Genomic DNA, 15,546 nt, shown 5'->3' with positions numbered 1-15,546 from the left:
CACTTCAGCAGGTGACTTATCTATTTAAAATAACTAGCCAAAATACACAACCAAGAGAAACTTGGGAAGGTTTGGTTCAATCATGGCAAAAAATCTTTCAAATAGTAGCTCAAAAAAGGAGCATGGACATGAATATTGAAAAAACTGGGACTCAAGCTAACCTTAACATGATAGAAAAGGAACTTCAGATTAGAATTGAAGACTTAAGAGTTATAGACTACTCCAATCAAGACTAAAAACTCACTGAGGAAGATACAAAATTACAAGATTCAAGGTCAAAGGATTAGGTCCAAATTGAATCAGATTCTTGAAGGAGATAGAGGATCTAAGTAATTTTTTAATATCATTAAAGCTAAAAACAAGGAGCTTATTGAAAGCATTCATATTAATGATGACTATACTTCTGATCTGGAAACTGTGAAATGAGCGTTTTTTACTATTACTCTCAGCTTCTTTCTTCTGAAATGACCCATGTCAATCATGAGGCTCTTGATAAATGTCTTCAATTGATTCCCAAAAAAGTTTCACATGAAGATTTTATAAGGCTCGATAAGCCTATCACTCTAGAAGAAATTAAATGGCCTATTAACTCCTTAGCCAAAAATAAATCTCCGGGAATTGATGGACTTCCTGCTGAGTTTTACAAAACTAATATAGATTGGATATCCAGTGGTCTCTTGGCATTGTATGAAGATTCTTTTAGCAGAGGAACTTTACGTGTGAATATCAATAAAGGAATAATTAAGCTGGTGATAAATCTCAAATTAAGAATTGGAGATCAATTACATTGCTAAACCTTTCTTAAGATCATTGCAAAGTTGCTAGCAAAAGAATTGAGGACATGCTTGATAGGTTCATCTCAGTTACAGAAACAGGATTTATTAAGGGAAGGTACAGTTTGGAGTATTTAATAACAAATTGGGAATCAATGCATTGGGCTAATAAGAACAATCAGAATGTGGCAATATTTTGCTTGATTTTGAAAGAGCATATGACAGAATGGAGTGGCCATTTGTTATTAGAATGCTTAAAGCATTTGGTTTCCCTGATTTCTTCTGCAGTTGGATTAAGGTGTTGTTCAGAGATTCCTCTACAGTTATTGATGTGAATGGCAATCTTACTGATCCAAACCCTCTTGGGAGGTCAATTAGACAGGGCTGCCCCTTCCCTTTTTGTGATAGTTGCTGATGCATTATTTTATATCCTTAGAGACCCCTCTTTTGGTCCTCCTGTGAAAGGTCTTCTCCTTCCTAATGAAGACACCCTACTAAACTCTCAGTTTGTTGATGAAACTGCTTTGTTCCTAGAATTAGAAGAAAGAAATTTCTCTAATACCTTGAATAGACTTGAATTCTTTTGTTTAGCTTCACTGGCTAAAGTTGCCCCACATAAATCCTGTCTTGGGCTGGTCTGACTCCCCCACTAATTGGATTCAAGCAATGGGTTGGCAATGGAAAGGCCCAAATGATATTGTTAGATACCTTGGTATCCCTTTTGCTATTAATCCTTCAACCAAAGACATGTGGCAATGGGTTTTTGATAAAATTGAGAAAAAAAATATTAAATGGCAAACACGTCACCTTTCTCTAGCTGGAAGGATTCAAGTTGTTCAAAAGGTGTTGTCCTCTCATCATCTCTATATTGCCTCTACTTGATTGTTGGCAAATTAACAAAGGGACAAGATTGAAAAGATTTTGAGAGATTTTTTGTGGTCTGATGGGATGGGAAACAAAAAAAGGCACTATGTGAATTGAAATTGGTGTTGTAAACCCAAACAATATGGAGGCTTGGGATTGAAGAATCTCAAAAAGCATGTTATTTCTCTTGCTTCTAAGGGGATATTAAAGGCTATCCATGGCAAAAAGCATTGGAATGTTCTTATTAGACATAATATTCAATGCTCCAGTATTTTCAAGGATAAAAATTGAAAGAACATTCAGTTGTGTGACATATTGATGGGGGATTTTAAAATTTAAGAATTTTGGCTCCAATGTTTTTGCTACCCTGTACCCATGCAAAGATATTCCTTCCAGTCAGAGCTGTTGTTGGTTCTTCTCCATCTTATATTGTCTTGGATAGGTTAGTTTGGTGGAATTTGTATTTAAATGGGAAACTATTGGCACTTACACAAATTGTTCAGCCAAGAATTGGAATGATCTTGGTATTTCATTAATCAGTGACTTTATGATTAATAATCGGTTGTGAACCTGGGAGGAAATTAGAGACATGTTTGGCATCCCTTAAACTCACAAGAAAACTTATACATTGATCATTAAAGCACTGGGCAACTGTAACTTTTCTAAGGTAATTGATTCAGATAGTTTCCTCAAACAGATGATGTACAATGCTTAATGAAGTAACGCCAAAGCAAATCTATAATATGCTTGTATCAGATCCGGATATCTACCAAAGAGGATCCAAGGCTGGGGTTTTTGCTCTCCTTTTTCTGATTGGTGCTTCTTTTTTCAGTATTTTTGGGAGTCAAAAGTTGAACCAAAGAAGTTATGCTTTAGGTGGTTATTGTTACTTAAAAAGCTTGCTTTAGGCTCCAATATGGAATCCTGTTGGAGTGGGGTTGTCATTGCACCAAAAGACCAATCTCTCAATGCCTAATACAACCACTCAACTTATAGTACACAAGAGGCGGTTAAGCCCTTGTCACAAATCCTGAGGGGAGCATTGAATAAATTTCCAACAATCTCCCCCTTAGCGTTACCCGAGGGTCTGAGGATTTGAACCTATGACCAAGCTCTGATACCAATTGTTGGAGTGGGGTTGACGTTGCACCCAAAGACTGATCTCTCAATGCCCAATACAACCACTCAACTTATAGTACATAGGAGGCAATTAAGCCCTTGTCATGAATCTAGAGGGGAGTGTTGAATAAGTTTCCAACAAATCCTTGGGTCTTAGTCCTAGGCATTGCAAGATTGTGATTCAATTGAATCTTTTAAACATGTCTTTTTTCAATGTGATTTTGTCATTACAGTTTGGTCAATCTTTTTAAGAAATCCAATTGGGTGGAATGCAAAACCAGGTCTTTCTTGGAGTGAAATTTTATCAGGATATGCTATACAATTGATTACATATCATATCCAAAATGGGAGTATAAGGAGTATGACAAGCTCAGAGCAACTATATAAGGTTCCCAGTATATCACAAAATAAAAGACTCAAAAACATCTAGAAACTTGAATTTTGGTCTGTTCTTACTTGTGAGATCTTGTGGTTCCTTTGGAAAGTGAGAAATGAGGAGGTCTTTCAGCAAAAAGACAAAGGACTTACTGTGTTTACATGTAAACTCACCCACTTTTTAGTCATGTCACGGGTTTCTCTTTCCTTAGAGATCTCTATGGCTCAATTTATGATGTTAGTTCAAGATGGTATGCTGCTTATTCACAGAGAAGAGGTCAAGGCCTTCCAGTATTTGGATCAGTTCAAAGGCATGCTAGATCCTGCTGAAATAACCCAGCTTGAAAAGGTGATGGAAGACTTACACATTTCTAGTAATGTTGAGAATTTTACTACTGCTACTAGTGACAATGAAGAGCCCAAAGAACCTAGCGACAATACCTTGAAGGAATATGTTATTTCAGGCTGGAACGATGAACTATTTGATACAGATTTTTTACAATCTCTGGTTTCTAATGATGGTTGGGCCCGAATGGAGAAGGAATTTCAAGTTTCTAGATGTTCTTGAGTCTTTTATTTTGTGAAATACTCTGAATCTTATATAGTTGCTCTGAGCTTAAAATTAGACCAAACGGGGACATAGTGGAACTTACTAAATATAGATATTACTAAAAATAGCAAGTTTGTCAAAGCACTTAAAACTTCATTGAAAGATTTGTTTCCTTTTCCATACTTAGCTAGGTTCCATTGTCCTCTTAATAACAGAACTTCTTTGCTCAGAGCCAAAGTCAAATGGCACTTGACTCTAGACTTATCACAAATAATTGTCCATCCAAACACTAGAAACTTTGATAAACTACACCAAAATACTACGAACACAATAGCAAATGACCAAGTGGACAAAAATGTACGAGGTCCCCCATTTGCAATGGAGTGGTGTGAAAAGGTCACAACAATTAGAAACAAAGATTATATCATGATTGTGCCCATAGACCTTTCAAATGATGAGTATAAAACTTTTCCTCCTTACTTTGTGACAAATAACATAAATCGACAACCTTGAACTTAAAAAAAGGGGCAAATACAGAAAGCACTTCAAATCAAGGAAAAGCCAATGCCATCTTGAATCAAAGTTGCATTAATATCAATTCTTGTTTCAAACTCATTTCCAAGTTCCGTCATCCCATGCTCATCTTCTTTTCTATCCTAAACTATCCCCCACCATTGGCATTTCCTCTTCCACTAGAGATATTCACAAAATGAAGGAAAGAGGAAAAGATGCTTTGAAGTGCCCGAAATCCATGGATACAAGAAAAAGAAAATCTCATTACCAAATCAACTTCTCTACACTTTTAACCGTCATTGAAGAAACAAGCAAATAGAAGCCTGTGCAAAAATCCAGAATCAAGGGAGCTTCAGGTTGGAAGTTGATTGTGCAGAAAGATGTTACTCCACAAGATACATAAGATGCTAATCCAGCTGACTTTTCGATAGCCATGATTGATTTGGGGATCAGTACATATTAAAAAACGTAAACATGTTCAATGAGAGCAATAAAAAAGAGTCATCGGGGACAATGAAAACAAGGCAGCCTGTAAAGCTGAAATTAAGCAACTCTCAAGACTCATAGATTGCCACTTGCAGCCCATCACTGGCCGTACAAGGATTGTAACTCAAAATCTAAACACTAACGAGAAAAAGGTGATTACATCAGTTAGTCACAAGCAGGAAAAATACAAAGCAGTGGATGGATGATATATGCTAGCAAGGTACCAAGGTGTTGGGTAAGTTATTTGCTTTGATATCCAAAGCAATGGAAGTAAGATGAAATCACAGAGATGGGAAAACTGATATATACAAGTAAGGAGCAATAAAAAATTCTTATGAGCACACCAGATGAAGCCACCCTATTTTCTATAAACAGAAAAACAAATTGAATGGAGTAGAAAAGCTTGTTTCCAGTTTTTTGGTTACTCTTTCATTTAGGTTGATTAGGTTACACTTTATTTAAGTATGTTGATAAAAATTGTACAGCAATTGATCTGGATGAGGTTCAAGAGTTTTTGCAGTTAATAAAAGATGAATATGGGAATGCTCAACATGCAAGCAATATGCATGAGCTAAGCAGAATTGTGATACACGATCAGAAAGTACAAAAAGGCATAGAATTAGAGGCATCAATTTTAGGGAATAGATAGGTACTACAGTTACAAATACTTCAGATGGATTGAGTAGATGTACAAGGTGAATTCAAGGTTTATGAATTTCTTCAAAGCTTCCAATCATCCAGAATGATGCTTCAGTGTTAGGGCCATTCAGTGGGGTTACTAAGTATATATCTTAAGCTGCCTTTATTTTTGGTTAAATGCGCTTTTTGAGGATTTCTTATTTTTAAGACTTTTATCCTAAGAGACGTAAAATGGAACATTATAATGTGGATCTGTTCTAGTAAGATTTATCTTATTAGAAAGTTATTTCTGATTTTATATTATAATTTATTGGACAAAGTGCTATTCCAGGCTTCTTTTGTCCACAATCAAACTATTATTCACTTAGTAGTTCCAGTTAGCTTTTTTATTTATTTCTCATTCAAAGTTTTGTAATCCTTTTGAGATAGTATAATTTGCATTTAGTTTTTCAATTTTAATATTCCAGCCTACTTGTTTCTAACTTTCTAGAATTGCTGTTCACAAAGATTTAAACACAATTCTCTTGTGAGCTAGACCTCCATCATGCACATCCATACCATAAAATACAATGTTTTTAGAGAAATGAAGAAGCCAAAAAAAATCAAATGTAGATCAAAACACAACAATCATACACACCAGTAATTTAAGGAAATCATTTGACAGAATTGTTTGGGGCAAATAACATGAAAACTGCCAAGGAGAATAAAAGCGAAAAGAATTTCTTGAGATAACATAACAAAATAAAGATAGATCATGAAATTTTGCACAAGTTAAAGGAGACAGATCTAAAGGAAGTCATCAAAATGCTAGTACTAAATGTAGACCCTCAAAGCATTGCAAATTCGGAGGCTGATTTTGATTCATCATGTTATTGGGTATGTTTCAACACCCACAACTAAAGGAGAAATTTTCACAAGATAGCTGCAAAGGACATCATGAAGATATTACAAGTGGACATTAATAACATCATAAACCCAATGTTAAATTTCTCTCTATATAGAGAATTCAGAGAACAACAAAAATAATGAACAGCAAGGCCAATATTATTGAATATATTATGCTATTTTTCAATATTCTTCTTTTGTTTCTTCCAATAACAAACTTTACTGTCACCCAGAATAACAACGATCATAATTTCTAAGAAAAAATAAGATCAGAAGAAACATGGATGTATATCTTACCACGTCTTTGCTTTGATCCTGGTGATGGTTTTTGTGTGATGACCCACTGTGTATCAAACTTTTGAATCCCTTTTACTTCAACAATTATCTTTTCAATTTGAACTGCATCTCTGACATCTACACCAATCCCCGTCTGTCCACCACTTTCAACTAAACACTTTGCATTGTGTACTTCTACTGTGGCAATGATCAGGTCTCCAGGCCTGTAAGCTTCCCGATCTGTGCTGACTTTCAATGTGGGAGCAGATACACTTTCATTTTCCAAACTGCTACTTGTAGAAAAAGTACTTTCTGGAGGTCCTTTTTTGAAAAAGGGGAAGACTTGTGGAATGCTAGATAACATTGTCTCAGTTCTGTATATTCATTCACTTTTTCTTCTCAATAAAGAAAAACTACCTTTTTCAGTAACTCGATACTTTTAAAAGTTAGAATAACTTTCAATATAGCAGGTTGGGTTGTGGTCAACCAACTTGTAGGTAAATGAATAAGCATGTACAATGCTCGTGAAAATTTAATCAGCAATGTTTGTCAAGAGGATTAACTGAACACCGTAGAAAATTTAAACCATGGTACCCAAGGTTCAGATATATTCCACAAGTAACTGCTGAAAACTAATCTCCACCTGTCACCTTTCAAGGGACAGCTCAGTTGTCTTTAACATCTCCAAACATGTATTGTCTAAATTAAAACTAAACAAAAATTAAAATAGTTACAACTTTCTAAGAGCTTACACAAAGGCAACATTCCATTCTTGATGCATAAGGCCTGAAACACAATTGCTTTGACCTTTATTAGGTCACAGTTGCCACTACAATATACTCTTTACAATTTAAAATTACCAGTGGTTGAGAATTACAGATAAAAACTGCCTCCCAAATGCCTAAACCTCCAAGTACATTACAGACCGAACTCTCCTATCTCTTAAAGCTCATTCCCGCATCTAGCATCACCATATCTTATCTAAACACTTTTCAGCATTCCCGTATCATACTAAGTAAATCAAGGATCAAATTGATTTCCAAATTACACAGATCTGTGCCAAGAAAATTCAACACGCCTGCAAGACACGATAAACAATAAATACAACCATAAACCAAATAAAAACTCTAACATAATGAGAGAAGTAACAGAGATTTCAAAAAAAAATTAACTGAACCATGAAAAGCTATGTAGTAAAGTCTGGCACACCAATGCAATTATGCATATTCGCGTCCTACTCCACATTTCATAAAACAATATAAGAATAGGAATCTTTAAAACAGGCATTCAAGCCTTGGCTTTACCGCAACAACAAACAGGATATATCCCTTCTGCAAAAGCGGGAAAAACACAATCCACCTTCCACCAAATTCCCTTTTAGGAGAAGTAAGATTGCACAGAAAAATGATAAGAGAAACCATATTTGAAATTTTGAATACTAAAATAACAATGGGACCAAATAGCAGGACGGTCTATAAAGCAGTGGGGATGCAATGCAATAGAACATAACTTGCAAAGCAGAAAAGAAACTCAAACAGAAGACAATGAATCTTCAATATCTTAAATTTGCTTCAAATAACCTTCCTTGGCTATAAAATTTACAGAAAGGCAGAATTAGCGCAAGTAAAATATAACACATACAGAAGTAAACGTCAGTTAAATGCAAGTTGCTTCAGAACAAACGTGTTCCTCACCAAGTATTCAAAAACAGAGCAAAATTTTGACAAAAGAGTGGACTAAGTGTTGGGTGCTTTATTTTATTCAAAAAAAATCTATCGAGCATATGCATAGGAGAGCAAGTGCAGGCTCCTTCTGTTGACCAAAGTTTTACAAGCAATCTTACAATCATTTTATATTTCACTTCTTTGACCTACAATCAAGGTCATAATTATGAATTCTCAGAAGAGCGAGTTGCTCTGGTCGGATTAGAAATATTTGACCATTATTTTGTAGCTCTAAAGGATTTGTCCAAGATGGGAAGCTGCTCGCATTTTATGATTGGGATGGTTGAGGTTGAGCGCCCGTGCAAGAACTTAGGTTTGTCGGAAACCCAGTAATTGGCTACATTAGTGAAATTTCATGTTGGAGCTGTTAACGTTGGAATTAGAGGATGCGACATTGTGTGAGTCAATCTAGAATTCGTAGGATCTCCTCTGAATAATTCTGTTCAAGCAGACCTGTGTCTGGTAATCAATGCAGTGGAACACGGGAAGCAACAATTATTGCAATATCTGCAGCCCCATATGGCAATTGCAATAGTTTCTGCGAGAATTACACGGCACCCCTAAGATAAAAATCTTGATTGTTAATGGCCGCGGAGAAAAACAATCTCTGTCACATTTTTCTCCAAGCAGATTTGGCCCAGGTGATTTGGAAGAGCGCATTCCTCTTAATTTCCAGCCTCACTTTCATGTGTCTCTCCGTGAAGAAATAAATAGAGATCTAACACTGGGTATTACAATAACATCATCAATGAAAACAGCCATGTAAAAGCACAGAACCAATGCCTTCATTTAACAGATAACAGCACAATCGTTACAGAATGAAACAAAACACAGAAAAAATGATCCAGCCACATACAGTTTCGCCAAAAAGCCTAATTGACAACATGACAAGTGACTTACCTCTGCATAAATTATCTCAAGCTTTCAACAATGTCGATGAGAAAATATATTCTGATACCCAATCGAAGAAGGGATTTTTTCAAATAAGAAGAATGAACCAATCTCCTTACAGTTGCCGCTGCAGTCTCTTCACAATGTCTAAACAGTAGATTAAAAAATATCGGGATTTTATTACACTCGATAATTGAGCTCCAATTAAAAAAATTGATTGTGCGTTTGATTATTAACCGATGGCCTATATTTCTAAAATAGAAACCCCGGCTAGAATAAATTGATCTCCCGCCGGTTAAAAAACTTTCTTTCCCACAGGCAAAAAAAAATATTTACCGATTTACTAACTTGATGACGATCTGGAATATTGTATTGCCAATAAGGAGTTTGACTAAGGCAGCGACTAACACACTATAGATACATAGATAGATAAAAAATTTACGTCCACGAGGCTAAAAATAGCCTATGGGACAGCAAAACAACTCAAACAGACTTAAGTAACAATGTTCGTTGCTTGTGTAGGATGATGATGAGTCCACCCAATTGCTCAATGTACTCTTCGTTGAATAGGTTATGCCAAGAACTGTCACATATAGTGTCCGCAAATTTATCTCTACTACTCTTGTAGGCTTCACATTCTAAAATAAAGTGTTGTTCAGTTTCCACTTTCCTAGAATTGCAGAATCTGCAAATTCTTTCTTCCCAAGCCTCCTTTGGCCTCTTCCAACGTCCGGTCTCACAACGAAGTTGGTGAGAGTTGGTTCTCAGCTGAGCAATAAGAATTTTAGCCCTCCAAGAATGCTTTTTGGAGTTGATCACAAGCGGGGTTGAACTGATTTATATAATATAATTTCTTCCTTTCGATCTCGCTTCTCCAATTTCTCTTGTAGAATTTCTCCATGACAAAGACCTTTATTTCTTTATTATTTGTGGGGCACATATTGAATTGAATATTCCATTTACTCATCCATTTGATGTTTTCTTGCATCCATGTCCTTTTTCGCTGACATAGTGTGTCACTAAAGACCACTTTAGGTCATCTATCCTCTTCCATTTTTTCGATTCTTTTTAGATAACTTAGAAGGCGAACCATAGCAAGTGCCTCAATAGGAGCAGCCCCCATTTCACTTAGCATGATATCATATGGAACAGTGTTTTTGATTTTAAACTTGCTTGTAATCAAGCGCTTTTGGATTCCTTCGATTTGTTTCTATTGTGCTATAGTAGTGTTGCTGGCTCATAATTCACACTCGTAAAGAACAACTGGCAGCACAAGAAGACCGAACAAGGTTTGAATAGTTTTCCAATCCCACAACTCTGCTTCACGGCACCTATTCTGAAGAGCATAAAAAGCCTTCCACCCACCTAATATCCTTTTATACCTGCAGCTAGACCAGCTTAGTTTTTTTGTTGAAATCGATGCCAAGGTATTTATACTCCGTAAGTTCTTCAAGAACACTTCCATTGTAATAAAATTCATGTTGGTGTTGTTTTTTATTATTAGAGAAAATCATAACCTTAGTCTTGCTGATATTGACCTGTATTCCCACCATTCCGCAAAAGCGCTCAAGAGAAGATAGATGATCTTGCAAACCATAGGCAGATTTGGCAATTAAAATGAGATCGTCCGCATATAGGAGCAGCTTTATAACAAATTCACCTAGCTAAATGCCTTCACCATTTTGCATATTTAACCACTCTTCCAGTTTGTCAATATATAAACCAAACAAAGTAGGAGATAAAGGGCAGCCCTGTTTGACCCCGATATCACTCCTAAAACATTATGAAATGCCATCTGAAGTTCTGATATATTTGCATTAACTTCAACTAAGAATCCCCAGCGATCAAACTATTCTTTATGAGGATCTGCATGTTCGGTCTATTAATGCATCCGGGCGGGTTGTACTACTTCGTACACCGTGGATTCACTGAAATTTATCAAATATTAGTTGTAATATGTAGTATACATATAGTTGTGTAAGAATGGTTGCAAGCTTTGGGTTTAACTATGGAGGAAACTCCATAGTTAAGCGCGCTCAAGCTGGAGTAGTACTAGGATGGGTGACTTTCTGAGGAGTCCCAATGCTTCACCCTTATGAGCATCATCTAGATCATGAGATGGATTCATGTTGAATCACTACTCATGAAACATGGGTCAATGAGGTTGAGTCAAAATCACACAGTTAAATCCTGATAGCAATATCACAATTTGACTTGATGTGGAAATGATCTCCTACTTATCAATTGATGAGCTTAAGGGGCTTTCTAATGAATAGTTCATAACGCACAACACTTGGTGAAGGTTTTGCAAATGGGGTTGCAAGCTTTGGGTTTAACCATGGAGGAGACTTCATAGTTAAGCTCGCTCAGATTGGAGTAATACTAGGATGGGTGACCTCCCGGGAAGTCTTGGTGCTTCACCCCTGTGAGCATCATCTAGATCCAATGAGTACTAAGTGTTCCATTTATTCTCATGGGAGATGGATTCATGTTGAATCACTACTCATGAAACATGGGTCAATGAGTTTGACTCAAAATCACACAGTTAAATCCTAATAGCAATATCACAATTTGACTTGCTGTGGAAATTATCTCCTACTTATCAATTGATGAGCTTAAGGGGTTTTCTAATGAATGGTTCATAAGGCACAACACTTGGTGAAGGTTTTGCAAATTGGGTTGCAAGCTTTGGGTTTAACCATGGAGGAAACTCCGTAGTGAAGCGCGCTCAGGCTAGAGTAGTACTAGAATGGGTAACCTCTTGGGAAGTCCCCATGTTTCACCCCTATGAGCATCACCTAACATGGGTCAATGAGTTTGACTCAAAATCACATAGTTAAATCCTGATAGCAATATCACAATTTGACTTGCTGTGGAAATTATCTCCTACTTATCAATTGATGAGCTTAAGGGGCTTTCTAATGAATGGTTCATAAGGCACAACACATGATGAAGGTTTTGCAAATGGGGTTGCAAACTTTGGGTTTAACTATGGAGGAAACTTTGTAGTTAAGTGCACTTAGGCTGGAGTAGTATTGGGATGGGTGACCTCCCGGGAAGTCCTGATGCTTCACCCCTATGAGTATCACCTAACACGGGTCAATGAGTTTGACTCAAAATCACACAGTTAAATCCTAATAGCAATATCACAATTTGACTTGATGTGGAAATTATCTCCTACTTATCAATTGATGAGCTTAAGGGGCTTCTAATGAATGGTTCATAAGGCACAACACTTGGTGAAGGTTTTGCAAATGGGGTTGCAAGCTTTGGGTTTAACCATGGAGGAAACTCCATAGTTAAGCACGCTCAGGCTGGAGTAGTACTAGGATGGGTGACCTCCCGAGAAGTCTTGGTGCTTTAAACCTGTGAGCATCACCTAGATCCAATGAGTGCTAAGTGTTCCATTTATTCTCATGAGAGATGGATTCAGGTAGAATCACTACTTATGAAACATGGGTCAATGAGTTTGAATCAAAATCACACAGTTAAATCTTGATAGCAATATCACAAATTGACTTCTTGTGAAAATTATCTCCCTTATCAATCATTTTTTTATTTTAAAAAAATTATCAAATCAAAGTATATGATTATACCTTTATGATATATTTAGAGTAGATTTAAAATATAAGTATACAAAGGTTTAAAATATATGTATTACTATTATTATGTATTAAAATTTAAATTTAAAATAAATTAGCAATTTCTTAGTGGGCAATGGGTACATGGTAGTTACGTGCAAATGACATTTGTATTTTTTTTTTTTTATTAATGACAGTATCACATTTCAAATCAATGAATACAATAGAAAGTTTTTATTGTCATTAATAAAAAATAATAACATTTTGAATCAATGAATATATTAAAAAATGTTGTCATTAATAGATAGTTGTATTTTAAATCAATGAATACAATTTAATTAAGAGAACAATTTCAATGTTGTCATTCGAAGATCAAAAAATTTATTTATCTCTAAGATATAGGAAGACTTTTAAGGTTTTATTTTCAGGGATATTAATAAAGATTGATGTGTGAATGTAAAAGGGGATTTGATTGAGTGATATATGTGGTTAAACAAAGTGTACATAGGTAATACTATCAATCACACCTTAGGGTGCAATGGGTACACCAAAGAGATGATAATTATGGAAGCCAAAAAATCAATTTATTTTGACATGATCCATCTTGATCCTAAACTAGATCATAACCCAGATTATAAACCTAATTCTAACCCTAATCATGATATAAACCTAATTCATTATCCTAATTCTAAGCCTAAGTATAACTATAAAATTAAACATGTTGCAAAGTTTAACTTCATCTATTCGTAATTATAATAGTTGTGCAACCCTAACCTCTAACACTAAGCATGATGATTCCTTACCCTAACCATAATTATAACCCTTAGCCCAACTGTAATAAAAAGGATTGCAATCTAATCCTAACTCTAACCATGATATAAACCTAGATTATTATCCTATCCCTAACCCTAAATATGAACCTAAATTGAATCCATAACCCTAATCTTAATTACAATCATGTGGTATAAACCTTAAACCTAATCATAATCTATAATCTTGAACCCATATCTTAACCTTATGAAATATGAAGTATGATATAAATCTTAGCCCTAACCATGATACTAGCCATAAACCTAGTCTTAAATGCTAAAACATAATTTAAACCCTAACTCGACTCTAATCATGATCAAGATTGTATTTCTAACTATGATAATAATCATTGCATAAACCCTAACTTGTTATAAACTTGTGGACACATAATTATTAATTCTATAATAGAAAAAATATTAATTAATATGTAACTAAAACTATAATTAATCAAATATAAAGAAAAGTAATACATAATAACAAATAAAAAACCATTACAAACTTGAAGTTAAATATAACAATGACATTTTTAAATAAAATAAATTTAGATGATTAAAATAATACATCTAAATAAATTATTTTAAAATTTGTATTGATCTTATTAGTTTAACAAATATTTTTTACCATAATTGACCTTTAAGCATAGCAATTACGCCTTTGGTAAAACAATACTTCAAAAAATAGAATTAAAAATAACCTATGCTAAAAAATAGAATTTTAATTTTATCATTCATATTTTATATTAGATATAGTATTTTGATACGTATTATATTCATTATATATTATATTATCTTTATTGTATTAATATTTAATAATATATAAATGAGTAGGCAAACCATTGGAGATAACCCTAATTTTCAATGGAGCAACGATTTTGATAAGAAGATCATAATTTTGAAAAGATGATTTATAGCATACTTGTTGATTTTAGGCTAAATTTCTCCAATTAAGAATTGAATTGGTGATGTCACAACTAAAAAATTGAATTTTAGAAAGATACATAATGTGAATATCAACTTTAGTTATACTTCAGTGTTTTGACATTGTGGAAAGTAGCCATAGGACCTATATCAACATCTTGTGACACCTAAAGGTATCATTTTGGTTGTGAGGGCAAAATTATGTGTTGAAGACATTAGCCTTCTCAATCTTTGATGGCCAAAGTGTGAATCGACTCATACATTCCCAGTGCCATTAAAATTCATATCGAATTGGTGAGATATTCTCTAGGTTACAAGTTGCAAAAAATAGAGTTGTAGCACTGATTATCAGGCAGGAAATATTTGGGGATTTTACCATTCATTGGAGTCTTCAATGTCTAGTGGAGCTTGTAGATGGTCTCCAGTGCTAATGTCCAAGCATGTTGGGCTCATGAAAAATAGGAAGATTTGAAAGCACTTTGGTTTATATCATAATATTCATAGATGAAACATCACATGCGTTCTGAGAAAAACAATGAATTACATCCCTCTATTTGGCAACGAATCCTCATAATTAGGAGTGAATTGGCTCTATATCTGGTAGTGCCTTTCAAATTGGAGAAGGCCATTATTTTTATTAATAAGGCAACAAATTGTCTAAAAAAGAAAAGTAAATCTATTTCAAAACTTAGAGAATTTACATCAACAAACTAAATTTGGAGAAGGTATTAAAATATTTGAAATAACAAAAGGATTTGGGTAGGCATAAATGTTATAGTGATCATTAGTAGAACTTGTGCGAGCTGAAAATATCAAAGGAAGGAAGATTTAACACAGTGAACTTAGCATTTGTGATAGTGAATTGAGCCCCTAATTCCTAGAGAGGAAAATCTGGCATTGCACCTTTTTGACCTCAGGCTATAAGCAAAAAAAAAATCTATAAGAGGATTGTTGGGAACAAAAATCAATACAAAAAGTGTGATGCAGGATCATCCTGGGGTAGTCAGCAATCATGTATGCAGGAGCATTAGGCTCATATTTGTGGACCTATGGTTGACACGGTTGTGGATGTGTTTGGGACACATTGGGGAACCTTGTCCTAAGTATGCATAATGTTTGGATTAATCTTCTTAGAGATAGAAC

At 34.9% G+C, this 15,546-nt stretch overlaps 1 protein-coding gene across 5 annotated transcripts in view; it reads right to left on the bottom strand.

Moving 5' to 3' along the window:
* The window catches only part of LOC149535155 (immunoglobulin), a 141,916-nt gene extending 132,600 nt beyond the window's left edge, over positions 1 to 9,316 (bottom strand). The window contains exons 1-3 of one of the 5 annotated variants that reach the window (XM_089806840.1): positions 9,105 to 9,248; positions 7,358 to 7,558; positions 6,502 to 7,130 (exon numbers count right to left, since the gene is read on the bottom strand). In XM_089806840.1, the coding sequence (XP_089662966.1) occupies positions 6,502 to 6,844 (343 nt within the window). In that variant the 5' untranslated portion in view covers positions 6,845 to 7,130; positions 7,358 to 7,558; positions 9,105 to 9,248. Of the gene's footprint in view, positions 1 to 6,501; positions 7,559 to 9,104 lie in introns of all 5 variants that reach the window. The other 4 variants (XM_089806839.1, XM_089806837.1, XM_089806838.1 and 1 more) reach the window with 4 other exon arrangements.
* Positions 9,317 to 15,546: the final 6,230 nt, after the last annotated feature.

This window comes from Cupressus sempervirens, chromosome 10, assembly GCF_028749045.1.
Source record: "Cupressus sempervirens isolate cs-2001-9-10 chromosome 10, ASM2874904v1, whole genome shotgun sequence".
In the NCBI taxonomy this organism is placed as follows: Eukaryota; Viridiplantae; Streptophyta; class Pinopsida; order Cupressales; family Cupressaceae; genus Cupressus; species Cupressus sempervirens.
The sequence above is the reverse complement of the archived record's forward strand: the minus strand, read 5'-3'. Positions and strand labels throughout refer to the sequence as shown.